Source organism: Lonchura striata, chromosome 12 (assembly GCF_050655825.1).
Source record: "Lonchura striata isolate lonStrDom1 chromosome 12, ASM5065582v1, whole genome shotgun sequence".
In the NCBI taxonomy this organism is placed as follows: Eukaryota; Metazoa; Chordata; class Aves; order Passeriformes; family Estrildidae; genus Lonchura; species Lonchura striata.
This window is the reverse complement of record NC_140714.1, coordinates 5717487-5743760: the sequence shown is the minus strand read 5'-3', so window position 1 is coordinate 5743760 and position 26274 is coordinate 5717487. Positions and strand designations below refer to the sequence as shown.

Genomic DNA, 26274 nt, shown 5'->3' with positions numbered 1-26274 from the left:
TTCGGAGCGTGTCCCCGGCCGGGGCGGAGCGGCCGCTCCCCGCGGGTGCCGGGTCGCAGCGCTGTCCCAGCGCTGTCCCAACGCTGTCCCACGCGTGTCCCGGGGCTCGGCAGGCAGCGGGGTGGGGCAGCAGCGGGCTGGAGCCGCAGGTTGTGTTTTCCGCACGCACACGTGGCGTTCCTGCCCCGCTCCGCCCGGCTGGGGCGCGCAGCGCACGGACTCACCTGAGCCCAGGTGTGCGGGGCTGCGGGGCGGGATCGGGGCAGCAGCGGCCCGGACGGGGGCCCAGGGAGCGGCACCCCGAGGCTGAGGTCTGGAGAAGGAGCAGCCGGAGACTAGAGGTCCAGGGGAGCAGCATTCGGGGGGCTGGGAGCCAGGGGAGCAGCATTTGGGGGACTGGGGGCCAGGGGAGCAGCATTCGGGAACCGGGGGTCCAGGGGAGCAGAATCTCAGGACTGAGGTCTGGAGGAGCAGCACCCCAAGACTGCAGGTCCAGAGGAGCAAAATCTTAGGACTGGGGTCTGGAGGAGCAGTATCCTGGGATGAGGGGTCCAAGGGAGGAGCATCCGAGGACTGGAGCTCCAGGGGAGCAGCATGCAGGGACTGGGGATCCAGGGGAGCAGAATCTCAAGGCTGGGGTCTGGAGGAACAGGATCCTGGGACTGGGGGTCCAGGGAGCAGAATCTCAGGACTACAGATGTGAGAAGCATTATCCTGGCATGAGGAGTCCAAGGGAGCAGCATCTCGGGTCTGGGGGTCCAGGGTCTCAGGACTGGGGGTTCAGGGGAGCAGAATCTCAGGACTGGGGTCTGGAGGAGCAGCATCCTGGAACTGGGGGTCAAGGGAGCAGCATTTGGGACTGGGGGTCCAGGGGAGCAGAATCTCAGAACTATAGATGTGGGGAGCAGGATCCTGGGATGAGGGGTCCAAGGGAGCAGCATCCAGGGAGTGAAGCTCCAGGGGAGCAGCATTCGGGGACTGGGGGTCCAGGGCCTCAGGACTGGGGGTTCAAGGGAGCAGAATCTCAGGACTGGGGTCTGGAGGGGCAGCAGCATGCCAGGACTGGGGTTCAAAGGAGCAGCATTTGGGGACTGACCCCACCACTGCACCCTTGTGTTGCAGGGCTCCCCAGGCAGCGCGGGCCCGCCCGGCCATGCCGGCCCCCGCTGAGGCAGGGCGAGCGCCCGGCCCGCCGGACGGCGGCTGGGGCTGGGTGGTTGTTTTCGGCGCCTTCATTTCCATCGGCTTCGCCTACGCCTTCCCCAAAGGCTTGGCCATCTTCTTCAAAGAAATCCAGGATTTCTTTGGCGCGTCCTATAGCGAGATCGCGTGGGTCTCCTCCATCGTGCTGGCTACCACGTATGGCGCAGGTGAGTGGTCCTGCACCAGCACCCGAGCAGCAATGGGCCAGGAATCTCCACTCTGGGCCAGGAATCTCCCCTCTGGGCCAGGAATCTCCACTCTGGACCAGAGCAGAGGGACAGCAACCAAATGTCCATCTGTATGGGCGCCATCCGCAGTTCTGCTTTCTGATCATGTTTCCAAATGTTTGTTTAGGCAGACAAGTCATATGTGGAGCCTGAGGGGCTCCTAGCCAGAAAGCAGAAGATTACCTATGAAAACTTTCTGTGGGCATCAGGGAAAAAGCCCCGAGAACAGGCTGGTGGGAAATAACTAGGTCTGGGTTTCAGCCAGAGCTGAGTGTGGAGTAGAATAATAAATGAAGTAGCTGCTTGTTTATTGTGGCAGCTGATAATGACAGCAATGAAATTGCAAGTCGTTCTTATCTGCTGTAAAGCAGTGCATGTAACTGCTCTTTTTTATGATTTCAATATCACTTTCATGACTGGATGAAATACATGGGCTGCCCTTGATTAAATCTTCAGCTGGAGGTGGACAGGAACCACACTCTGCAATTGCAGGAAGCTTCATCAATATTTATCATGTCTATCAAAGAAATTCTGAGAATAATCTTTGTTTTTACAAAGGGTTGTTTTTATTTTTTTTCCCTTCATAATGCACTGTAGCGCTTTTTGAGGAGCACAGTTGCTAATGAAAATAAAGTTGCTTTGTATTCGTTTGTAAGGTGGAAGCAAGGCTTGAGTCAGGACCTATTGTAATCCACTCTCTTGTAACCCAGACTTGGTCCTACAGAGACGAGCTCTGCAAAGGCTGAGTTCCTATACAAGAACCCACAAATGAAGCACGTGGAGGGCAAAACCCAAGTAGTGATTTAGAAAGAGAAATCCCCTGCTTGTGCCAGTGCTGTTGTCCCATTTGCTGTCCCATTACACTGTAATAAATGTGCCAAAGTATTTACCTGTGGGCTGGGTCCCCTGTGAGTTGTTGGCAGCTCTGCTTTTTGTTCCAATAAAAAAATCCCCTGGTATGGAAGAGATGCTGTGTGCCTGACCATGACCAAGTGAGGAGCATGCTCTGCAGATCAGCCCTGCACCCAGCAGCACCTCAAGTTGCTCACAGGGGTTTGGATGGGGAGTTTGAGCCTCTTGGGGTTCAGCTCATGGCCAAGGAGCTGGTGCTGGAGCAGGTGAAATTCTGCTCTGATCACAGCTGCCTCCTTCTAGCTGCTCATTTCCCAACCCACCTTCTTCTCTGTCTCTCCAAGTGTTCAAGTCAGTGCTCTGTACCTGGGATGTTGCAGTGGACTTTTATCCCAATTAAATTAGCATCTCCTGCCTTTTTGCAGGAGCTTTGACTTCACTCTCCCTGATGCTGTTGCACGGTGGTGTGGGGGATGATAGAGCTGAATTGCAGGTGTCTGTACCTTTGTACAATCTCTTGCCCTGCACTGCTCAGAATTATGTCCAGTTACCAGGCTCCCCTCCTCTGCTCTGCCCTGGTGCTTGGGACCCTCCCTGTGCCCCTGGCTGAGGTGCTGGGTGGCTCAGTGGCTGCAGACAGGGCATGGTGGGAGCTGCTGGAGCACGGAGCAATGAAACACTGGTGCCCAGGAGTGTATTTAACACTCTGCTTTGACTGACTGGGCATTTAACACCAGAGTGGGTGCAGCTTCTGCATGACTCCAGTGATTTGGAAATCCTCATTAAAGGACAGCTCCTCTGAGCTGCCCAGGTTTTGCTCTGTGGCAGTGCCTGTTAGAACTGTGAGGATGCAAGGCTTGATTTACTCTGCTGAAAAACTAGAAAACAGTTTAACACTGGATTTTTGCTAATCTTTCAAAAAACGGAATTCTAAAAATGCTAAAATTTCAACATACTCCTAACTACCAGAGCTACCAAACCAGATGGTTATTGACACAGCATTTCCATCCCTTCCCTTCCTCTCCCAAATGAGGCAGAAGGGTCATGGCTGTGTGGAGGTGCAGGGGATGCTGTCTGCAGCCCCGTGGGGCACTGAGCATCTCCTGCATGCAGCATCAGGCACCTGTCCTTGGAGGGGGGACATGTCCCTGGGGGTCTGGGGGTGCCTCTGGTGGATCTGCTGGTGTCAGGGGGCCATGGAAGGGAATCCCTGTGAGGAGTGCCCCATCCCAGCTCCCTGCAGCCCCAGGGCACCCTGCCTGCCCGCTGCCCTGGCAAGGCACGCAGAGGTCGATGCTTTCACTGGCCACAGCTTTTGTTGACACAGTGCCCAGTTTCCTTGGTGTTCTCATTGGTCTAAGGACTTGTTTTTGGACTGTGCTGCTTACACTGTAACAGAGCTTGCATTTGCATTTCATAAATAATGCAAATGAGGCTTGTTTTCTGAAAATACATGAACTAACCCAAATCTCCGCTGGAGAAGCTGTGTTGATTTTGACAGCACGGATGCAGATTTACAGTGACCACCTGAGGCTTTGATTGTAGCACCAAAGGAGTTCCAGTTTTTCAGACTAAAACTGAAAATCAGCAGCCAGGGCTGTTTCTGCCCTTCACTTTCTGCTGAATTCCCCCAGGAAGCTGTTTTATACCAGCCAAGGCTCTGGCAATATATATTACAGAAGTTAATGTGTCTTATCCCCCAGTTTCTTAATCTGAACTAGGTTGCAGAAAACAATTCTGTCACTATAATACAAGTAGTAAAACAGATTACTGTGCAGTAAAGTGGATAGCCTGGACTTTATGATGGGGTACTTGCAGCCCTTGCCAGAACTCCTGTTCAGCAATTCCACATTTCCAATTGCAGAGAGCAGACTGGGAGGTTTGAGAGTGAGGAGCATCAGGGAACATTGCTTTTCTCTGACCAAATCCCACAGGCTAAAGCCCTATCAATCTGATAAAGAAGGATTTGTTTTACAATGTTTCTACTTTTCTTTTCTTTCTTGTCGTGGGTGGAAGAGCTCATTCCTTACCCCAAATGAGAAAGGAATTACAGAGCAGAGTCTTTGTTGTAGGGGAAAAAAAAAAGGAAAAAAAGATCTGATCAATGATCTTAGAGGTCTTTTCCAACCTTAATGATTCTCTGATTCTGTAAGGGACCAAGAGCCATGGCATCATCCTGCCCTAAAGGTGCTCTCACCTGCCCCTCAGCACCCAGGTAACCCTCTGGGGGTGAGGAGGACACAGCAAGTGTCCCAAAATGTGCTGCCAGGTGCCCTGGGCAGGGCTGCTTTCTGCAAACTGCCTTCTTGGGCACTGTTTGCTGTGCCAGCACAAGGCCAAGATTCCCAAGTTTTTGCCTCACGTACAGGGGTGAGTTTTGTCTAGGAAACAATTTCATTGCAAAGCCAAAAGCCTTTGGCCTTTGCACCTCCTGATTTGGGCTGTGTGGTGCTGCCAGGTTCACCAAAATGAGCTGTCCTTGTCCCACTTTTAAGGGTGACACGTTTCCAGCTAGGTTACAGATGTGTCCCTGGGGAAAGCAGGAGGCAGCAGAGCTCTCAGGAAAGAAAAGATAAGCAGTATTAATTTGCTAGTAAATTAGTTGCCCTATCCAGCATCAGGGGAAACAGCCAAACATTCTGAAAATAAGAAATAGTGATGCCACTAATTTAATAGCAGTAATGTTCTTGTAGCTCTTACAGTCTCCTGTGAGGCTGCAAGAGAGGTAAGGGTCATGGGAAGAAGTAATATCCTTCATTATGGCCAACTGTTAGAGCATGAACAATGAGCCAGCCTCCTGGCACATGTGCCAGAATAGAGAGAATAATTTAATACTAAGACAGCATCTGCATTTTCTTTTTTAAAAAAATTTAAAATGGTGACTCTGTGGCCAAATGCTTCCTCCATCTTTATAATGAAATAACAGGCTTCATCCAAGGGGAGCTCAGAGAGCAGATCCTCCTGCAGAGTCATTTCAGCTTGAATAGCTGGGGATACACCAGGGTACACTGGAGCTTCTTTTTAGCTATTTTGAAGAATTTCACTCTTTTGCAATTGCTGTGCATGTTTGTATGCAGCTTGCAGGTGTAAATATGTGCTGCTTCTGTTGCCCTTTAATACACAAAAAGCTCAGGCTCATGGCATCAGCAGCATGCATTGTTTTTATTCAGAATGTACTGCAGTGGAGTTTCAGCCTCACTACACCCTGCTGTAAAACTCCCCCCAAAATCTCCAGGGTGCTGCTCTCACACATCCAAATTTTTATTAAAATTAAGGAATCTCCATCTGTCCATTTTACAAAGACAGTATCAGAGAGACACATTTTGCAAACACAATAAAAATAAGAGTGTTTCTGGGGAAAAAGCCTCCACCTGAAACCAACCAGTGTTTATTAGTCTTGTTATTTATAGGTTTGTAATTTGGTGAAGATCAAATTACCTGAAGATTCAATTCTGGAAATGCTCCACAACTAAATCTTTTTCTCAAAAAAAACTTTCTCCCAGAGCTTGTAAGTGCTTAATAGAGCATCTGCTAAAGCAGCAAGGAAGAGATAGGGAAGCTGAAAGTCCACCATTGACCTTGAACATTTAATCCAAAATTTTATAGCTGTATTTTATTACACTGCTAGCATGATAAATTGCAGTGACAGCTTTAGAAAGAACCTTACAACATGCAGTGGCATAAAGCTATATTAATAATGAGTTTGATTCTGCAGTTTTTAACTTAATCAAAACTGCCAATGTTCTCTCCTGCTCTGGTCCAGACTCTATCAAAACCTTCTCTGCCTCCAGGAGACCCCACCCAGGGCTCTCCAGCCATCTCCATTGCTTTCAAATAGCTGTGAAGCACCACAGCACTACGAGGGGAAACTGAGGCATGGGAGGGAGGTGGGTTTTTCAAGGACAAGGTTATGATCACCTGTGTCAGCTCTCTCTACTGCTGTGCTTACAGCACTGGTTCCACAAACATTCATTCTCCAGTGGGGTTTTACTAGGATTTCCCTAGGGCTGTGCTTTCCCACCTGGGTATTTTGTGGACTCTGAAATGAAAGGAGGAGGATTATTCTGCTTATTCACAGAGCTGTGGATATCCAGCATCCTGCTATCCTGGCCCAAGCCCTGCCAGGTGCTCCCTGGAGCTGCCTGATGCTGGACTTCACCTTTTTCCTTACCCTCCCCACCTCTGGGAGTCCCATTCAATCAGCCTCCCCTGCTGTGGGAACAAGAAATCCTCCCCACACAGGGGCAATCCCCGGGGTAGCAGCACCAGAATCCCAGATTTTGATAAGAAAGCTGGATGAGGAATGATTTGATTTCTGTAATGAATGGTGCTGCAGATTCATATACTTCTCCTGACTCTCAGAGAGCACTCCAGCTCTGCAAGGTCACCACGTATGGGCTTATATTTTTTATTTTTTTAAATAGCTCTGTTCTACTTAAAAGCAATAATAGCACTGTAGGTTCAGGTGAAATATTTCTGTGTTCGTGGACTTGGTCACAAAGCTTTAACATTTTGCCCTTCATTGGAGCTATCAAGGTCACCAGGCAGCAGTAATAGAGATGTGATAGACTTAATAAAAACCAAGATTAATAAGAACTAGGAAGAAGGAAGTGAAGAGTTTTAGTTGGGGGGTTCTTAATGGTGTTAAGCCAAGGAGTAAGTCATAATCCATTCCCCCCAAGTGGAATTCAAACATGTGGAAGCTTCTCCCCCCAGGTGCCAACCTGTCCCAGAGCTTTGCAGCTCTTCTGGGGAACTGATCTCTTAGTCAGGTCCTTCAGGGTCCCTGATCTCTTGGTCAGGTCCTGCAGAGTCCCAGGGGTGGGAAAGCCCCTTGGAGACCACCAGCAGGCAGGGCCAGCTTTGGAGCAGTGTGTTAAGAGCAGGAACCAAGGGCTGTTGACCTCCAGGAATGGATGTTCCAGCCACCCAGGGAACTCCTGTCCTGCAGCTGGGATGGGAGTGGGATCCAGTGATGGGAGGGGTGAAAGCCAGTGGTCCTGCCAAGGCAAAAGGGCAGCCAAAGAAATCACAGGAGAGCAACCCAAACACTGTGGTGCCATGACCCTGTGAAGGTGAGCGGCTGTGGTGAGACCCAAACCTGCAGCTGGGGGAGCCCCTGAGTGCTGTCCCTTTGCAGGAGAAGTTATTTAAGTTATTTACCTGCCTAAACTCAAAGTGACACCAAGGACCTTGGCCACAGCCCCAGCCTGGGAGCTGATGGCCTGTGGCTCCTCTGTGCTCTGCAGGAGCATCTAAGCTGGCTAATCTGGAAACTGCAATGCCAGAGCACTGATCAGATAAGACTGCTGGATAAGGAAGAGAACATTTTGTCTTTCTGAAGCTTGGGCCTTGTCTGCTTCGTTTTTCTTCTTCTTCGTTTTTTTTTTTTTTTTTTTTTTTTTTTTTTGGCATCAGGTTGCTGCAGTGGCAAATTTCGAATTTCAGGTGGGAGGTCAGTCCCCTGGTGGGTGCAGGGGAAGGAGGATTGCTGCAATGGTTCATTGCCCTCACTCCCTTCCCAGCTGAATACAGTGCCAGTCCTGCCCAGGCACTACAGGACTGACCAGTTTGATGACTGAATAATGTGTGTCCAAACAATTTCTGCCATGCTTGGCTTGTGCATCATCTCACAGGGATTGTGCTGGAGCTGCAGCCATTACCCCCTTAAATGACCTGACTGCTCTCCTCACCCATGGGGGAGCAAATGAACCAGCTCTGGGGCCAGGTTAGCTGTTGGAGCTGCTGTGCCATGTGCTGGATTTCATCCTCCTTATTTAAAATCGACTATTTGCAATGTAAAATAACACTAATAGAAGGCATCAGGGTGATTTAGGTGTGGACAGGTCTATGGAAGCTGCTCTGTCAGGCCTGGCAGAGGAGTATTTGAGACTGTGGTTGTCACCTGGGGCGTGTGCTCACTGCCACTCGTCCCCAGTGTGTGACCATCCTGTCTCCAGCAGCTCTGCCTGAGGAAGGGGTGGTGGTCTGAGGGCTCCTCAGCCCATGCAGGTGAAAACCAAACCATCTGAACCATGCAGCTGAGACTAATAATTATTAGGCTTCATGATTAGCAGGTGCCGCCAGTTATTCTCCACACCCTGGTGACACAAACACTGAAAAGCAGGAGCTGTCCAAGTCTCTTCTGCCACCACAAAGAGTGAAAGCTGCAGGGTTTAACCCTCCCATCCCTTTTCCCCCATGTGTGCAGCTGGGCCCTGGGCTTTCCCTGTGCCTCCCTTTAAGGCTGTGCATTGTCACCAGGAGCTGCTGGCTGATCCCCCCATCTCCCGAGGCTGGGGGGCTCTGGCAGCACATTAATAACGTGGGGGCACTTCTTCCACAGGGGGGTAATGAGGAGGTTGCTCTGTTATGGTGGGCTGGTGCCCTGCTGGATAAATTACCAAGCCAAAGGCAGTGTTGTTATTCCACAGAGGGAGTGAGATTATTACTGAGGAAATTGCAGGCCTGCTCCTGTTGCTGCTTTGCTACTGGTGTAATAATAGGCTTTGTTCCATTAATATATACAATTTCCCCCCTTTCCCTCTCCACTGAGTACGTTGCACTCCTTCTTTTGTCCCCAGTGACTTCCCACAGTTAATGGCAATCATGGCATGCAGAGGTCCTATTTGTATTTTCACAATAGCTTGGAAAATATTAACTATCTGGGCAGTTCTTTTGGTGCTGACCAATGTCCCTGTGCAGGAAGAGCTCTTTAGAGCCACTTGGAAAAGCAGGAAAAGCTGAGCTCCATGTTGCAGTCTCCACTGTTGGAGCACTGGTGGTCTCAAATCTTCCAGCCCTGTGGTCTGTGCAGTGGAGTATTTTAAAGTATTTTAAAGTGTTTTATCACCTGTGTGGTCATCAAATGGTCTGACCAGCAGACCTAGAACATTTGCATTGACTCTGTGCCACTTTACCCTGTCAGAAGGTCAGTGTTGTGAAACCTGGGAAAAAACACACATTGCTGAAAACCTCTGGGCTGCAGATTTTCAGGGCCTCAGCCCTACACAGAAATATTGCAGCAGAAATTCATCCAGGACAAGTTCCAACAGAAAGGAGGAATGCTGTTACTATTACTACCAGGTTAAGTTAAAAAAAAAAAAAATACAAACCAAACCTTACAAATAAGGAGAGAGAGAGAGAGAGAGAGAGATAACACACACACACACACACACACACACACACACACACACACACACACTCAAATATACAGGGTCAGAGGTATAGGAGGGAAGAATGTTTTAGTCCCTATTAGAAATACATCAGTGTTTCACACCAGCACTGGAAGTTTTGCAGCTCATAAAAAATTCATAAGGCTCACTGAGGAAAACAGGAAGGCAATTCAGGTGTCTATTTTTTGAGCACTGTCATACTTGCAAGAGTTTAAGCCAGTCTGGATTGATATTTCTTGTTATGTGCCAGCTCTGCATTATGACCCTCTCTGGACCATAGTTCAGTGACTCAAGAAGAATGAATGACAAGGTGGCCTGGGTTAGTGGAGGAGAAGAGAGGAGAGCCCAGGGTATTTTGCTTTTTCTTCATGGTTTTACAGTCTCCTCTTCAGGGTCCTTGTCACTTCTGCAAACACAAAACTCAAGGTGAAAAGTAATTGGACAAGCTAACAAATGAGTTCAGGCTTGTTGCATTCCCCACTGGCGTGTCTCTGTGTTTCTCTTGCCACCAAGAGCAGCCTCTTTGACCTGGCTTTTCATGTGCCAGCTAACAAAGGATGGAAATCTGCCCCAGGTATGAGAAAAGAGAAGCTTTAAACAGCACAGGCACTAAACCAGGGTGATTTATATAGGCTGAGGATAGTGCTTTACATTTCTTTCATCAGTCTTCCAGGGGCTCCATGATCCCAGCTACATCTTTTGGGGATATTTGGTGCAAACTGCTGCTCTCCAGGCTGCAGAGTTTTACTGCAGGCAGAAGTGGGAGCCTCGTGGTGTGCATCCTGCTGTGCAAGGGCTTGGGGTGTAATGTGAAGCACTCCTGGCATCCTTTGCTCTTACCATGGGCTGATGGAGATGATGGAGAGCAGGTCCCTGTGAGCCAGGGGAGGTGCAGAGCCACAGGCACAGCTCTGAGTGGAGCCAGCAGCAGGATGAGGCTCAGCATCCCCGCTGAGCCCTCTGCTGCCCTGTGCTGTCCCCCTGCAATGGGTGGTAAAAGATGGCCATGGCTGGAAGTTCATTGGAAGGGAGGAAGTCACTGGGCCATGGAAGGGGCTACCACGAGGCTGGGTGGGTGGGAAGGAATGCCATCCCTCCCTGCACCAAAACACCACTCTAATGTCAGCATTCTTCTCGTTGGAATGTACTGGGGTTAATTAAATGATGCCTCTAATTTCATCATGAGAAGTTGCAGTGCTCTGTTGGTGGTGGGGCTGTGGGGACAGCCCTGACTGCTCTGCTCCCTGAGAAGCCTCAGTGCACTGGGGACATTTTCTGCAGCTGGGATGGCTTTTGCTCCTCTCTCTGACTTTCCAGGGACTGGCACAGCATTTCTGTGACTGCTCCTGCAAGGTCAAGCCAGGTAAATGGCAGCTCTCTGAGGGCTTTGCCAGCTGCTTCTCTTGCCCTGTTCTCACCTGATGCTGTAAATTAAGAAGCAAAAATCACCCTGACTCCTCTTAGCTTGTCCTGCTGCAGGCTTGCAGGAGGGAACAATGCCTTCATTTGGGTGCCAGGACAGGGAGCTGTGCTTCCTGCACGTCTGAGCAGGCAGGTATTAGCAGCTAAAGGGGCCTTGGGATCCAAGCTGCACACACTGTTACCCTAAATAGTTTTTCTGTGCTAATATACAATATCTTTATTCTTTCCATGCCAGCTGAGTAACTGGTAAATGGCAGGACCTGATTTTCAATTCCACTGTGCTGCCAGGGCCTGTCACACTTTTAATTTGTGCAATAGCTGCAAGCATAGCAGTAATTGTGTTTCACATTCCCCACAACTGCAGTGCTGGCTTCTGTTCCCTCTTCTTCAGCCTTCTGCCCCAGCTTGAGCTATTTAATGTTTTCTGAAGCTACCCCACAATGCTGCTGTTAGTTTATCTAATGTTTGATGTTTAATCAACTTCCCCCTCAAGAAATCCAGTGCAGGTGGCATGGGTGCACTCAGATCTGCTGGGTGTGATGCTGATTGCTGCAGACCCCTGGGCAGGTGAGGGTCCCTGTGTGTGCTCTGTCACTGCCCAGGCTGGCAGGGCTGGGAGCTGAAGTGTGCACAGACTGTGTGTGCCACTTTCCACCCAGAGACAGGAGAGATCTTGAAAGGTTGCTCTGCTAAAGCCTGTGGATGTTTCTGTAGGTCCAAATGACTTAAGTGGAAGTAGTTTTGGGGATGTGATTTTGCATTTCCTTCAATGCATTCAAAAGGTCTGCTGAGGACCTTTATAAACCCTTCAGCCTTTGAGCAACAACTCAAGGAAGTTTGATTTGCCAACTTTTTGAGCTTTGGGTTGGATTTTTTTGGTGTCTCATGTAGGTTTTCCTGCTAGGTCTAGCTTTTCCTGCAGGTGAGTGCTCATCATAGCTCTTACTGTGGATTCTCTGTGGCTGAGGTTTAGTCCAGATGTTCTGCTTCTGTTTTTTGATCTAACTGCTTCACTCAGGGTCTGAGAGGTCTCTGGTGCCCAGTTCTGTGTGGGTGAGGCTGCTCAGATGCTGTCCCTAGGCAAGGACAGTGATCCTGCAGGCTGTGGTTCTTTACCAAAGCAGGCTCACAGAGCCTGGACACTTCATGCTGTGAAGGAAAACCTTCTGCACTTCTGAATTTTGTCCCAGTTCCCCGTGAGCGCAGCCCAGCCCAGGCAGGTGACACCCTTGGGAGCAGAGCTCTCCTCCCCAGACTGGCAAACTTGGGGCTGATTTTCCTGTTGTAAAACTGATGGCTCTGGCTGCAGCAGGTGAAGGTCATGCAGACCTGTAAAACATTGCTGAGAGATCACACACGACAAGAATGGGGAAAAGTTTCAGTCTCATGGCTTAATAAGTGCTTGCTGGGATGTGGCTGAGGACACAGCACCCATGGAGTGTCCCCAGGGACACAGAAACACTGCTCTCATTTGTAAAGCCAATAGTTGGGAAACAAACATTTATTTTCCTCTCCTTCAGCCTCTATAGCTGACGTAGAGGAAAATAAAAGCTGTACAGCTGTCCCCATAGCTGGGCAGAAGGTATCCTACCCTCAGCCCCTTCCAGTTCATTATTTGCTGTCATGGTCCAAGCCCATCCTTGGTGATGGGTGAAGCAAATTCAACCATTTATGGACTGAAAGGAGAGGATATTAACCCTAATTTCCCTTCTCCTAAGCTGGATGCTGCAAGAGTGGGACATCTGTGAGCAGTCCTGGTTTTCCTCTCATAGCAGGGGCTTCTCTCCATGGTAGCTATCCCAGGCCAGAGCAGGAGAGGAGCCTTAGCAGGAATATTATGGGCTTTAAATGCTTTGCTCCACGGTACAGCATCCTACAGGGTGCAAGCTCTCTGCCAGTGGGCGAAGGTAATGGAAACCACATTTTCTTAGCTGAGTAATTAGATTGATTCTGCAGAAATGCAGACATGTGGAAAATTGAAAAATGGAAGAGTTGCATGCCCTTAGGCTGCAGATGAATATGGTGGTGGCTTTCTGAGGAACACTGGCTCAATTCTATTGAATTACAGGACGTGCTGAGACCAGCTCAAGCACGATGCAACTTCAGGTCCTGACCAGGGGAAACTCAGACAGAAGGGGATGTCTTTTTCACTGTGCTGATGTGAAATAGATATATATCCCTTTTCCCAGAACTTCTCATTGAATTCTGTAGTGCTCTGTGCAGCAAAAGGAGGCACCTGTGTGAATCCAGTCACAAGATTAGCAGAAAAACTCTCCATGTAATTATAGACACACAGAAATTTTAATTGAATGGTGCATTTGATGGGACTAGATCACAGATCACACAGGGGTGTTGCTGAGACTGAGCTTGTGTGCATTTAATTTATGAGTGTTTTGACCTCAGACATCAAGTAGAAAGTATTTCTATGGGCTCCATTCTCCAGATTAAACCAGACATATCTACTGTTTTCTAGTCTTGCACATTATAACAACTGAGAACTTGTTTGGGTGCTGTCAGCCATGCTGAGGCAGTGTTGAGTTTCTGGGTTTCATTCCTGTGATCAGGAGTGCTGTGGTTTGCAGGGTCTGGAGAGAGCTCTGGAGCTATTTCTGGCTGAGATTATTTAAGCAAAGGTCAATATTCTACCATGGCTCTGTGATGAGGTAGAACCTACAGCCAAATCTTCAGAGATGCCTTTAAAATACCAGTTTGCAGTGTTGTGTGAGTGGTGTGGGAAGTGGCAGGAATGAAGGCAAACAGGCACACTGGGCTCTGAAACACCATTACTGTATGATGAGTAGCACCACAAACAGCCAGGTAAATCCAGATATTGAATCTGCCTGTATTCCCCTTCCTCATTACCAATATCACTTTTGAAGCATTTTGATTCAGGATTTTTGAGTAATACAGAATCTTTTCTTTACATCTAGCAGCTTGAACTTCTGGACTGCTCTTTCCTGTTTAGCTTGGCTTTTTCTAGTTCTGGTTTTTCTGTGAGCAGGAAGTTGGTCCTGATGTACCATCAAAGTCCCTCCAATATATATCTTACTGTGATTCTGATTTTCACTGGTCTCACTTCCTCAGATTTCAATGCTTTGTTTCAGTGTGCACAGTTTTTGTCAAGCCATTTCCCTCTTTCACAATTTTGCACTGCCCTGAACCTCCTCTTTGCATAAATGCAAGTCCAGACTGGTTCTTTTGAGCTCTGGCTAATCCATCACCCCCAACATTTTCTACCTACATGGACTGCTATTAAGATTTAATTAACAACTGTTCTGCTGAAGCTTTGGTCCTGGTCAGCAATATTGGAATTGCATTAAATAGGGGCATAAAAAATGCAACAGCATTTGTGATATCTGCCTCACAATATGAGCCACTGCTTTGTGTGGGTAGTTTAACTCATCATAAATCAAGGGGATGCTGTGTTCACATGATGTGTTATTGCTGTTTGCCTTCTCTGGTGACACCTGGAAGTCCTGGGGGCAGGAGCTGTCACTGATCACACGCCTGTGGCACTGGACATGCTGCCATCTCCACCAGCAAGAGCTCTGCTTTTCCATTTTCTTCCCGAGCTCACCCTGGGAGCTGTCAGCAGCACTCAGGGCCATTGATACTGCAGAGCTTCACCTGCTTTGTGTCAAACACGCCCTTCTGTCAGAAGATGCAACCTCAAGGTCCTTTGTGCCCTCTCTCCCCAGGTCCCATCAGCAGCATTTTGGTGAACCGCTACGGCAGCCGCCCCGTGGTGATGTTTGGGGGCCTCCTGTGTGGCGTGGGGATGATCTCAGCTGCCTTCTGCACCAGCATCCTGCAGCTCTACATCTGCGTGGGCTTCATCACGGGTGAGGACAAAGCACCTCCCTCCCCTCCACGCTTCTGGTGGCCTGGGGCTTCCACAGCAGCACAAGCACAAGGGGAAGTGCTGAGGTAAAAAGCTTGTGAGATAAAAAATCTGCTGGGACAAAGCATTTAGCAATGCTCCAGATGAACTTCAGCAGAGAGAACGTTCCCTGTGCCTGTTCCTGGCTGGGATCCAGGCAGGGCTGTGCTCTCTGCAGCTCAGTCCCTGGGCCAGGCTGCTGGGGTTGGTGGCCAGCAGTGCCTCAGCTCCCCTGAAGCAAACCCAGGCTGACTGTGCTGTTCCCTGGGCACAGCAAGTCCTTCTGGGTACAAGTGTGGCTATAAAGAAAGCACCCTTGTTCCTATTTTCCTGTGTGTGATCTTCCCTCTGTGAGGAACATGAAAGGAGATTTCAGGGGTTTGCTTCAGTTTATTTGCCCTTTTCCAGCTTGTCAGGTGAGGAGGTCCTTTATCTGAAAATAAGAACTGCTGAAGTTGGCTGAAAATAGGCAACAATTTCCCTATTGTGGAAAAAAAAAATCAAAACCAAACCTGTATTTCCTTCTTGAAGTTCCAATTTGAATTGCCTGTATTGGAATATGAAATTCCGTATTGGAAACTCAAGCAGAATAAGACATAAGCTCAGTCCAGAACCTTTAAAGCCTGCAGGTGCCAGGTTATTGCTTTTAAAGGTAGATGGATTACATCTCTCCACATGAGTATAGATGCTTAATTGTAAGTATTTTTATTATTTTGGATAAGGTGCAGGCAAAGTTTATTCCAGTGCAGGTAGGACATCTGCTTGGAAGCATGAAACAATGAGCTCAAAATTGGCTTCTGAGGTTGCCAGGTGTATGGTTTAATGAATGTTCCCAATCTCTCTGCAGATGCATTAAGTGTTGCTGCTTTCTGAATGTGAAAATGTGAGCTCAACATTTAAAATCAATAAAACCAGCCACTAGCAAAGTAAATTGGGACAGAGAGTTTGTCACCCTGCTCTTCTATATCAATATTCCTTTATTAAATCTATACAGTAGTGAATAAATTCCTGTATAGGATTCCCTCTCTTAAACTTTACTCTTCCTAAGGACTGTCACTATAATTAAGTGAAACTGTGTTATTATTGCAGATTCCTTGAAAGAGACTCCAGAAACAAATTGATGGGAAATAAAATTAACCAATGTCTCCCAATATTTCTTAATGCATGAGCTTGCATCATTTCCTCCCAAACAAATGTCCCCTAGGAAGGCAAAGGGGGAAGTGCCAGGACAAGGGGGGATGACTTTCAGCTGACATAGGGCAGTTTAGATCAGGAAGAAATTCTTTATTGTGAGGGTTGGGAGGCCATGGCACAGGTGCAGAGAGAAAAGCTGGCTGCCCTATCCATGGAAGTGTCCAAGGCCAGGCTGGACAGGGTTTGGAGCCTGGGGTAGTAGAAGGTGTCCCTGCCATGGCAAGGGAGTTGGAATGGGATGAGTTTTAAGGTCCCTTCCAACCTAAAACATTCTGTAATTCTGAGTTGACTAATGCTGGATTAGCACATGGAAACCATAAACCCTTTGCTGAAAATATTCCATGCACTTTGGTGAGCAGAAGGACTCAGACAAGAAACAGGGCTTTAGGGAGGCACCAACTTCTCTGTTCTAAAGCACTTGAAAAGGTGACAGGAGGGAACTCTGTGCATAACCCCAACAGACCTAGGATTGATAAACACCTTGCTCTTGGTCCCTGAACGTGTCTGCAAGTCTGGCCCACTGTCAGAATCTGAGGTATTGATGATCCCAAGATTGTAGAAAGTCTCTGTCTTTCAGCCCTGCTACCAAAGCAGAAGCCATAATTGGTCTGTGCTGGTTTCCAGGTTGTTTATTCTGTTTATCTCTCACATGTTCTGCTGCCCTGCCCAGCTCTGTCCTGCAGGGCAGCGTGTGGGGCTCTGCCCTCAGTGGGATGTGACAAACATTAAATACCAGAAACTCCCTGGGCTGCATTTACAAGAACGTGCCAATATCTGTCACCTACGTTGGACAGTGTGTCCCCAGCCTGAACCAACAGAAAAATGCCAACACCACAGTGAGACATGGAGGGCATGAAGAAGGAGAAAAAGGACAAGGCACACCCAATTTCCTCCAGCTTGTCCCCTTTGGACCCCTAATCTAGAATCCTAAAATTTTACTTATGCACCCGTGCCACACTTATTACTTCTATCAAACACTCAGGGCTTGTAATTGATCCTGTAAGACTGAAAACTCTTTTCCATGGACAGAGATCAGAGCCAGTGTCTCTGGGGGCTCTGTCCAGGGGGGTTCCTGACCCCTGCCAGGGTCCCAGACCTTCCAGGGCAGCCAGAGGGAAGCTCTGGATTCCCACAGTCCACCATCCAAGTCTGATGATGGGGACAGTGCTCAGTGCACACAGGTGACCCTTGTGCCTCGAGGTACAGGGCTAAAACACCCCCACATCTCTCTGTCTGCACTGCTGTGCTCTTTCCTCTGAGCAGAGCACATCTTTTTGTGCATCTTTCCCTCCTGCTTGCTGAAGAAGGGCAGCAGCATGGATGAGGTGCTGGCTGATAATCCATCATCTCCAGGCATGGGAGTGTGCTGGGGAAGGAATATTAATTTGACAGAGAAGGGAAGATGCTTGGAAGCCTGCTAACATGTTTGATGCCTCCAATTAAGCTTGAAGTATCTTTGCTGGTCAGGCCTAGCATGGAAGCATTCAAGGGCAATTAGGAAGCCACCTGCCCATCATGTGGCTGTGACAGTGCTGCTGCATGAGGAGGGAGGCTTTTGTAAAGGGGATTTGCAGTAACTGTAAAGCAACCTGTAAACATCACACTCTTTCTAGCCTCCTTCCTACTAGCCTGGAAAGAAAACAGACTGATGTAAAAGCCTGTGCTCATGTAAGTCACAGGGAGCAAGGTAAAAACAAGGTTTTGGTACGAGGAGGTCTCTGCCTCAGTCCTGTGCCTGTGGCATATTAATAGAAATCTCTTCAGAGGAGCAGAGCAGGAAGGATCTGTTTGCAGTGGAGGGATTAGACACGGCAATCTCATTGCTGACTTGATTATGCCTGTTTCCATTTGCATGCAGAGCAGGAGCCAGGCTCTGCTGGTGGAGGCAGCTCTGTCCTTGGTGGCTCTCTGGGCTGCACGAGGCACTCTGCACGCACAGGAAACCTCCCAGCCTCTCCCCATTTGCTTCCCTACGGCGCTTAGAAAAAGAAATGGGGTTTGCAAGCTGTCCACCTGGACAGATGCCAGCCTGGATGCGTTACAGTAGGTGTTTCAACATGCAACCTCTTCTGAAGTCTGAGGCAGAAGCAGCGAATTTCAAAGCTAATTGCAAGGTGGTAACGAGTGGTCAGAGTTTAGTTCAATATGCACCAATTAGACTGCCATGAAATAAAAAGGGATCTTGGGTGAGGCATGTGGACTAATGAGAGCAGAGTCTTTGCCATGGCTGTAAATGTTGAGCCCTGAAATACCTGGTTGGATTGTTCCTTGCTAATAAAGTAAGAACAAGATCAATAACTACACAGCTGAGTCCTGTAGCACCACTTATTTCCTCCTAATACGAGTGAGATGTATTTAATCCAGGAAAGAACACTCCCTCTGGCACAGGTTTGCTTCTGTTCTTGCAACACCACTGACAGACCTCTCTGTCATATCCCTGGGGAGAAAATGTGGTTATTGAGTAACAATTCTAGCTATGGAAAAGCTGCTGTAGTTTCTGAAAACTGCAATAAAATGGATGTAAATATTTCCTATTAAAGTCAGCCAAAAGCTTAAAGTAAATTGAAAATCCAGTTATTCAATTTGAAACTCTCCAAATTTAATTAATGGGAAGAGCATGAGGTAATATTAAATTCGATTTGTCTGACTGGCAAATTAATGTTCACATAATAAAAAAAATTGAGATGATTATTGTTTAAGTGGGTAGCTGGCATCCAGTCTCATTTTCATCCTTTGGAAGATGTGTGGTGTGTCCCTACCAAAAATGACTCTGTGGAAACGATGGTTCAATTTCTGCTCTTACTGACCAGCCTGGGACATGGGGAGTTAATGAAAACTCTCACCTGCTGTGCTGCATCTTCGCAGGTGGAAAAAGATACATTTCTATATTTCAGCACTGTCCAAGGGTGTTCTCTAACCAGGGCTGTGGTTTTCCTCTGTGGCTCCCAGGTCATCCTGAATTTGGCCCTATAGGCATTACAAGCAGGCTGCACTTCCCAAAGATGTGTCCTGCCTAATATATGGACTATCTAAAAAAGTTCCTGCTGAAAATGTTTTGTATCCAGAATTATTTTAATGTGTTGCCATTTCAATGTTGTATACTTCAAAGTAATTAAAAAAATAACTTTAGACTTGGCAAAAATCATAATTTTGTAAACCCATTTAAACCGAAGCTATCCAGCATTGGCTGGATTCTGCTGCATCAGTTGGATTCTACTCTATCAGTGACTAATGATAGTGTTCCTTAATTAATTTCGAGGACCTTGACCTTTGTAAATTCTCTTCTGTAAAGCAATATGCCTAATTATGTACTGCACAGTTAAACAAACTAATTATATCGACTAATGAACAAGAAAAAATCTGCACGACCCTATTTTCAGGATTCATGTTCTCTGATACAATCACTTCAAGGATTAAATTTCTGCTTTGTTCTAATGTGGCTCATTCTTTCCTGGATGATGGAGTGGAAATATGTGGAGTGACTTTTAAATGCCATTTTGATGGAGTTCTGAAAAATGAACTTTTTATGAAAATACTTCATGTCATAGAAATGCTTGAAAAGATTATTGATGTTTAACTATTGATTATTGATTTTGGGCATCAGGAAGAATTGTTGGACATCAGGAAGGATTTTTTCACTGAAAATGTGACTAAGCATTGGAATGGGTTGCCCAGGGAGGTGGTGGATTCCCCATCCTTGGAAGTGTTCAAGAAAAAGCTGGAGGTGGCACTCAGTACTCTGGTCTAGTTCATAAGGTGATGATTGGTCACAGGTTGGACTCCATGGTCTTGGGGGTATTTACCAGCCTTACTGATTGTGTGACTCTATGGTTCTATATGCCAGTGCTCTCAAAAAGAACCACAGAAAACTGAAACCATCACAGAATTTGATATTTCTGCCTGCAGATTCCACCTGTGCAGGAGAAGCTGGCCAATTGAATTAGCAATGCAGATTTACAATGGCATTTATGCCTCTAAATGCAATAAAAATAAATTCTAATTAAAAGAAACACTCTGGGGTCCTGTGTAATTAGCATCCTCGGTAGCTGTTTTGCTGTGTACTTGCAGACCTCTAAATCTTTTGCATCAGACCTGCATTGCTCACAGCACCACATCAGCTGTGGCTGAGGAGGATGATGTTATTTTCTGTGCAGGTCTGGCTGCCTGGCAGCAGAGCTGGGTGCCCATGGAAGGAGAGGCCAGCCCTGGATGGATGCACTTTGGGGGTTGACACTGTCCAAGCCAAAACAACCTGCCTCAAACTGGGAGTTGTCATTCTTTAAAAACAGATCAATCCTCTCCCCCAGCAAGGGGGCTGTGTCTGGACAGAATCCACCAGCATTCCGTGAGGGAATAGTTTTGGTTCACTCTGAAGCAAACTCTTGGTGCTAGTTTTGCCACCAAGGGATTTGCAGAGCAGAAGGAAGGGGGTTCTCACAATGAAAGAGTGTTTCTGGGGTCTGGTTACACAAATGTGGCAGCCAGAACTCAGAGACAGCCTGGGCAACGTTTTTATCCAGATTGTTGTGTTGAGTAGCCACCAGTGAACCAGCTGACTGTGATTTTCCTAAAACAATGCACTGAGGAGAAATGGGTCTTAAATTTTCCTTTGTTTATCTGAACTGTTTTCCAGGATTTGGCCTTGCCCTCAACCTTCAGCCATCAGTGATAATCATAGGGAAATACTTCTTGAAGAAAAGACCCATTGCCAATGGCCTTGCTATGGCAGGGAGCCCTGTGATGCTTTGCACCCTGGCACCTCTCAACCAATTCCTTTTTGACAATTTTGGCTGGAGGGGCAGCTTTTTAATTCTTGGGGCAATTTTATTAAACTGCTGTGTGGCAGGAGCTCTCTTCAGACCCATCGGGCCAGGCACAGCACTGGTCAAAACCCAGGTGACTGAGGAAGGGAAGGATGCTCTGAAAGGAAAGATCACTACAGATGGCCCCATGGAGAACAAAACAGAAGAGGAAGGAGAAAAGGACTGCTTTGAAAAAGTCAATCAGTACCTTGACTTTTCCCTCTTCAGACACAGAGGGTTCTTGATTTACCTGATTGGAAACGTGCTGATGTTCCTGGGCTTCTTTGCCCCCATCGTTTTCCTGGCACCCTACGCCAAGCACACGGGCATCGACGACTATTCCGCTGCTTCCCTGCTCTCCATCCTGGCTATCGTGGACATGGTGGCTCGCCCCACCACCGGCATCGTTGCCAACAGCAGGTGGGTGAGGCCGAGGATCCAGTACTTCTTCAGCTTCGCCATCGCTTTCAACGGCGCCTGCCACCTCCTGTGCCCGCTGGCCTCCAGCTACACGGGGCTCATCGTGTACTCCAGCTTCTTTGGGCTGGCCTTTGGCATGGTGTGTGCCATGCTCTTCGAGACGCTGATGGACCTGGTGGGAGCTGCCCGGTTCACGAGCGCCATCGGCCTCGTCACCATCGCCGAGTGCTGCACCATACTGCTGGGACCCCCTATTGGAGGTGAGTGCCTTCTCCTCCTCTGCTGCCACTGGGCTGTCGCTTGGATTTAGACTTTTGCAAGCACAGTTTGTGGGAAATTATTCTAGATGTGTTTTCTCTGCCTCACAATCACCATTTTTCTATGAGTAACTGGACAGGAAAGGATGTCCTGGATGTCTCCTCCAGCATTTCCTGTTTTCTCCTTTCTGATGAAGTGAGTCTTGGAGAGTCATCTTTTAATTCTGGATCCCTCCAGACTCTTGAACTGAACTTGCAAAATGGGGCCTCCTGCAACACCAGCAACCTTGCACTTCAGACAGATTCTCCTGGACATTCCTCCATTTGCAAAAGGCTGGAGTCCACCAAATTTAAGTAAAACACAACAGTTCTATGAAAGCCTCTTTTTGACTCAAACCTTGCTTTTTGTCTCTAAGACCCTGAGGACTCCACTTAGGAAAGTCAGTCGTATTAGTGCAGCTGAAAGATTTAAGTCTGTTCTAAAAATAATTTTAAAAATATTTATTTTGGTGGGAATGGTATGAAATATCAAAAGGCAGAGCCCACAAAGGTCCATGTGGACAATACTGAGTCTCCAGGAGGACCTACAGTCATCTAAAGATAAGTAAGGCCAGTGATATCCTGTGATTTAACAGCCTTAATATTCCCTCTATAGCATGTGCTTCTTTTGCAATTTTAACCCTTTTCCTGGATTCAAAACTGAGATCTGGCTAATGCTTCATATGACACATCCTGCAGAGCTGTTTAATTCTTCATATTACTAGGTAACTCATACAGTGTGACAGAAGCAGCTGTATCCTCTTGCTGTCTTAGAGATTCATTATTTAATTAATGACAAACAAAAGAAAATACAATTTTAAAATGGCTGTTTTCTGAATTATATAATTTTCATCTGTGGGAGATTAAGTTAATGACTAGCGACTGCTAATGAGGCTAAAATAGTTCTGTGTAATAATCAGTAATATTAGTTTTGTAGGGTTTTCCCCACCATTTTAATAAGCAGCAAATTTATTGGTTCTTTGGCATTTTAATAACCTACTGCAGGGTTCTGCTTTAATGAAGTAAGTAAATTGTTCCCAATGTGTTTTATGACTTTATCTTATTCTCAAAGGAAAAGAGACAAGACTATCCTACTGTTGAATTTTCCAATACTCTACTCATTAAAACTCTCATTGAAACCTATTTAAGAGACCTCTAGGTCATCCTGATGAGCAGAAAAGGAAAAATTGTTGCAATTAGCGTTTGGTTAATGTCTCACCAGGAGCATGAAAAACACTCTGCATTGAAAGTGGTGTACCAAGTCAGCTAGGATGATTCAGGAAAAACCACTGACCAAAACCAGCTAAAAATTATTATTATTATTGTGATCAGGAAATCTATTTGGTAACCATAAAGCCCCTTGTTAGTGCAATGCAGTGGGATAATTAATCATCAGCTTTTCAACATTAAGGGTCAACTGGGATGTAATTAAAGGTCCCTCTTTTTGAGGAGGAGAACATATTCCAAAACGTCAGAGAGCTAATGGATGATGGGGCAGTTTCAGGGAAGATTGTCTGTACTGTGAAGGCCAGGTTAGGATTGGGTCTTACTTTAATTAGTATTTGGGATGTTAAGAATGGTCTGTGTTGCCCAGTAAATGGGAATTAATGCTCAGGATCATAATCCAAATAAGATTTGCATTATATTTTGACATAAAAGAGAATGGTGACATTTCAATTAAGCCATCTCCCTTCAATTACTCTGTAACTCCGTAGCAGAGGCATTAACCTTTGAGAGGAACCTGTCACATTTGTCTTGGCATTATCTGACACAGACAGCATCATCTTTGCTTTCCCTGGAACTAATGTTTTCCAGTTTCACGCTGTGCCCTCTCCTCTTTAGATCATGAGTGTAACTGCAGAAAGGGCAGCTGTGACCAAAAGCTGAGCCGCCTCTAATGCTGCTGGGTGACCCGTGGTGGAATAAATCACAGGGTCTTTGCCAAGAGCCTGAGATGAGACCCACTGGGCTGGTGCCTTCTCGTGGAAGTCTTCCCAAAAGCTGCTGCTTTTTGGCTGCCAAGCCAAGTGGACATCCTTGTAGTTGATCACTGGAGTCAGTGGAAATGCTGCCTGCAAGATCTGTGATCACAGGAGTAGCTTAGCATGGAAAAAATAGATGTGCTGGAAAAGTCCAGACTTTGCAGTGTAGGTTCTGTCCACTTCTACTGAACTGTGCAAATTATCAGAGCATTACCTGTACCAAAGTCAACTACCCACAGACTGAGTAGTGCAGCACATGTTCAGTATTTGCAGGCTCAGAGTGTTTGTGGAAGAGATCAGAAGTTCAGAGAATGTTTTATCCTAAAGCCACAGGAGTGTTCCTTGATATACAGGATTTGAAAACACAATACTCTTGCCATCATCTCTAAATTTCCTTTTTTTTCTTTTTTAATATATATTTTACAGGAATTATTGTTGATACCTTTGGGGACTATAAATATATGTTCATTAAATGTGGAGCTGTGATGGTCCTGGCTGGAACCTTTCTGTTCATCATGAATTATTATAATTATCGTATGCTTGCCAAGGAGGAGAAGGAAAGAAAGGCAAAAGAAGAGGATCCTAACTCTCTAAGGACAGAAAATGAAGGCAAAAAAACCTGGAACAAATACTCCACACAGGATGGGCCTGAGCTGGAACCTTTGAGAGAGAAGCGAGAAGGATTAAAGAAGGAAATGAATGGCACAAATGAAGTTTAAACCTGTTCTCATGGGCTGAATGGAAAATGACTTCTGGGTCACTCAAATGAGCACCAGCTCTGAAATCACAGTAGATTTAAAAAATTTACTCCATTCTCTGCCATGTGCATCCTCTTCTTTGTTGTAGGAGAAGGCTAGAACAGAAACAAGTCCTGATTCTTATAAACTGCTGGGACACTGCAGTATCTGCTTGCATACCAAAGGTCCTGCAAGATTTTCCTTTAGATATTCCCCATTTCCCACAGAAAAGGGAAATGTGATGCTTTGCAGGGGGCCAGGATGAGGCTGGCATGAGACAGGAGTCCTTCAGGTTCTTTGTCTGTGCAGGACAGAAATTTAACCTTAAAGTTAATCCTTGGCCTACATTCTAACAGTGCAAATTTAATTTTCCCCTAGGAGGTTACAAAGTACTTATTATCCAATTTCTGAATGCCTTACCATTTCTAGTGAGCTTTTTCTTTGCTACACCCTGGTGAGAGAGTAAGTGTTGCCACTATTAATTAATTGTTCATATGAAGAACTGAATAACAGAGGGGCTTTGGGCATCATTGCATCAGTGAATAAAGCTTAGATGAGCCAGAGCTGAAATGGAATCCACTGCCCTGAGTTGCCTAAAAGCCCTGCTGAACACAGGTCTCCCCTCACTGGAAAAGGGGAATACAGTGCATTAAACCTGTGTACAATGCACTCTGCTCACTGTGTGCCTCACACTAATCACAATTAGTGATTTTGAACACTGTCTCAGAGCTGGGACCTTGTGCCAAGTTTTTTTTTAACCTGCTTCAGTTGCATCCATCCTGGAGGGAATCCAAACCCAGCTGCCTCCCCCTTGTTTGGGCTGGAGTGGGCACCTCCCTGGTGCTGGCATTGCAATTCCTGCTGGCCCCATGCCACCCTGCTGCACAAAGTAATATTTGCCAGGTCAGGGATGCAGAGGTGGAGCTGAGACCACGTAGGAGGCTCTCATCCTGTGGTGATAATTTAGATATGAGAAAATTTGCACTCTGATGTATTTTATTCCAAGCAGCTGCTGCCCAAGAGCTGTGCATGCTGAGCATGGCATCATGCAGTTGAATCATCAGACTTTTGTGGAATTTCATGGATTTGAGTAGATAAAAACAAGGACTTTTCAGGCAGATCACCAACATTCATAGCTAAAACTAGTCTAGAAGTTAGTTCTCCTTTTTCTTTGTTTCAATGGCACCAATATGTGTTTTTTTTCTCTGAAGAACTGTATTTTCGTCTGTGTGCACACAATAGGAAGAAAGGCTTGTAAAAATACTTTCATAAATACACTGAACTATTAAAATTAGGTCATTCTGGTCTTCTTGTACAAAACCTTTTCTGTGAATTCTTTTGTTTCTTTGAAGATCAGTGGTCTTTGACTTCAGTAGGGCTTAAATTTTTGCCTTAAGTCATAACTTGTATTTCTCTGAAAAAAAAAACAAACTCTATACAAAATAATTAGGCCTTCAGTGCTTGTTTTTAATACTCTTTATTTCTGTCAAATATATATGTGATAGTTCATTTAAAAAGACATTAATAGAAGGTCATTAATATTTTCCAATATGCCTTCTGTAATACACTGTCATATACTTAATAAAACTATTTTAGAAAATTAAATTAGTTTGCATTTTCCTGTGTGTGTAATGCAGCTTCTTGATTCAGTAAGGAGTTTATCCTCTGAGGGTTTCTAGTGCTGCCTCCATGCACAACTCTTGGTCACAACCTCATGTTCCGGTTGATTTGGATTCCTTTGATATCCTTGGTGGTCTGGGCCAGCCTGACTCACACCTCCAGTTGTGGTGGGCCCAGGAGTCTGAAAGCTGTGCAGAATGACCTGGCAAGGACCTGAAAAGATGATTTTCATCCCTTTCCACCAGCTTGTATCAATAAATCCTCAGTGCAATGACCCAGATGCCCAGCTGTCCTTGTGGCAGGAGCTGATACTCAGGCACCTCATCTCTCAGAAACCCCAAAAAAGCTTTTTAGGCCATAAAACTTTGTTAATACAGGCAAGATTTTTAATAAAAGGGAGTTCTGTTCAGCTATCTGTGAAAATCCTCTGGAAAAGATGCCTTTGTTAAACTGCCCCTGAGGGC

The 26274-nt window shown here is 46.5% G+C and overlaps 1 protein-coding gene across 1 annotated transcript; it reads left to right on the top strand.

Annotated features, from left to right (window-relative positions):
- LOC110482051 (monocarboxylate transporter 2) lies at positions 1-25811 on the top strand. Its single transcript, XM_021550972.4, has 5 exons — positions 1-234; positions 1123-1370; positions 14578-14721; positions 20587-21435; positions 23880-25811. The coding sequence occupies exons 2-5, from the start codon at positions 1154-1156 to the stop codon at positions 24170-24172; spliced, it is 1503 nt and encodes a 500-aa protein (XP_021406647.2). The 5' UTR covers positions 1-234; positions 1123-1153; the 3' UTR covers positions 24173-25811.
- The last annotated feature ends 463 nt before the right edge of the window (positions 25812-26274 follow it).

Coding starts and splice junctions, on each gene's coding strand:
- LOC110482051 (XM_021550972.4), top strand. CDS start 1,154: ATGCCGGCCCCCGCTGAGGCAGGGCGAGCGCCCGGCCCGCCGGACGGC. Junction 1,371..14,577: donor GGCTACCACGTATGGCGCAG/GTGAGTGGTCCT, acceptor CTCTCTCCCCAG/GTCCCATCAGCAGCATTTTG. Junction 21,436..23,879: donor GCTGGGACCCCCTATTGGAG/GTGAGTGCCTTC, acceptor TATATTTTACAG/GAATTATTGTTGATACCTTT.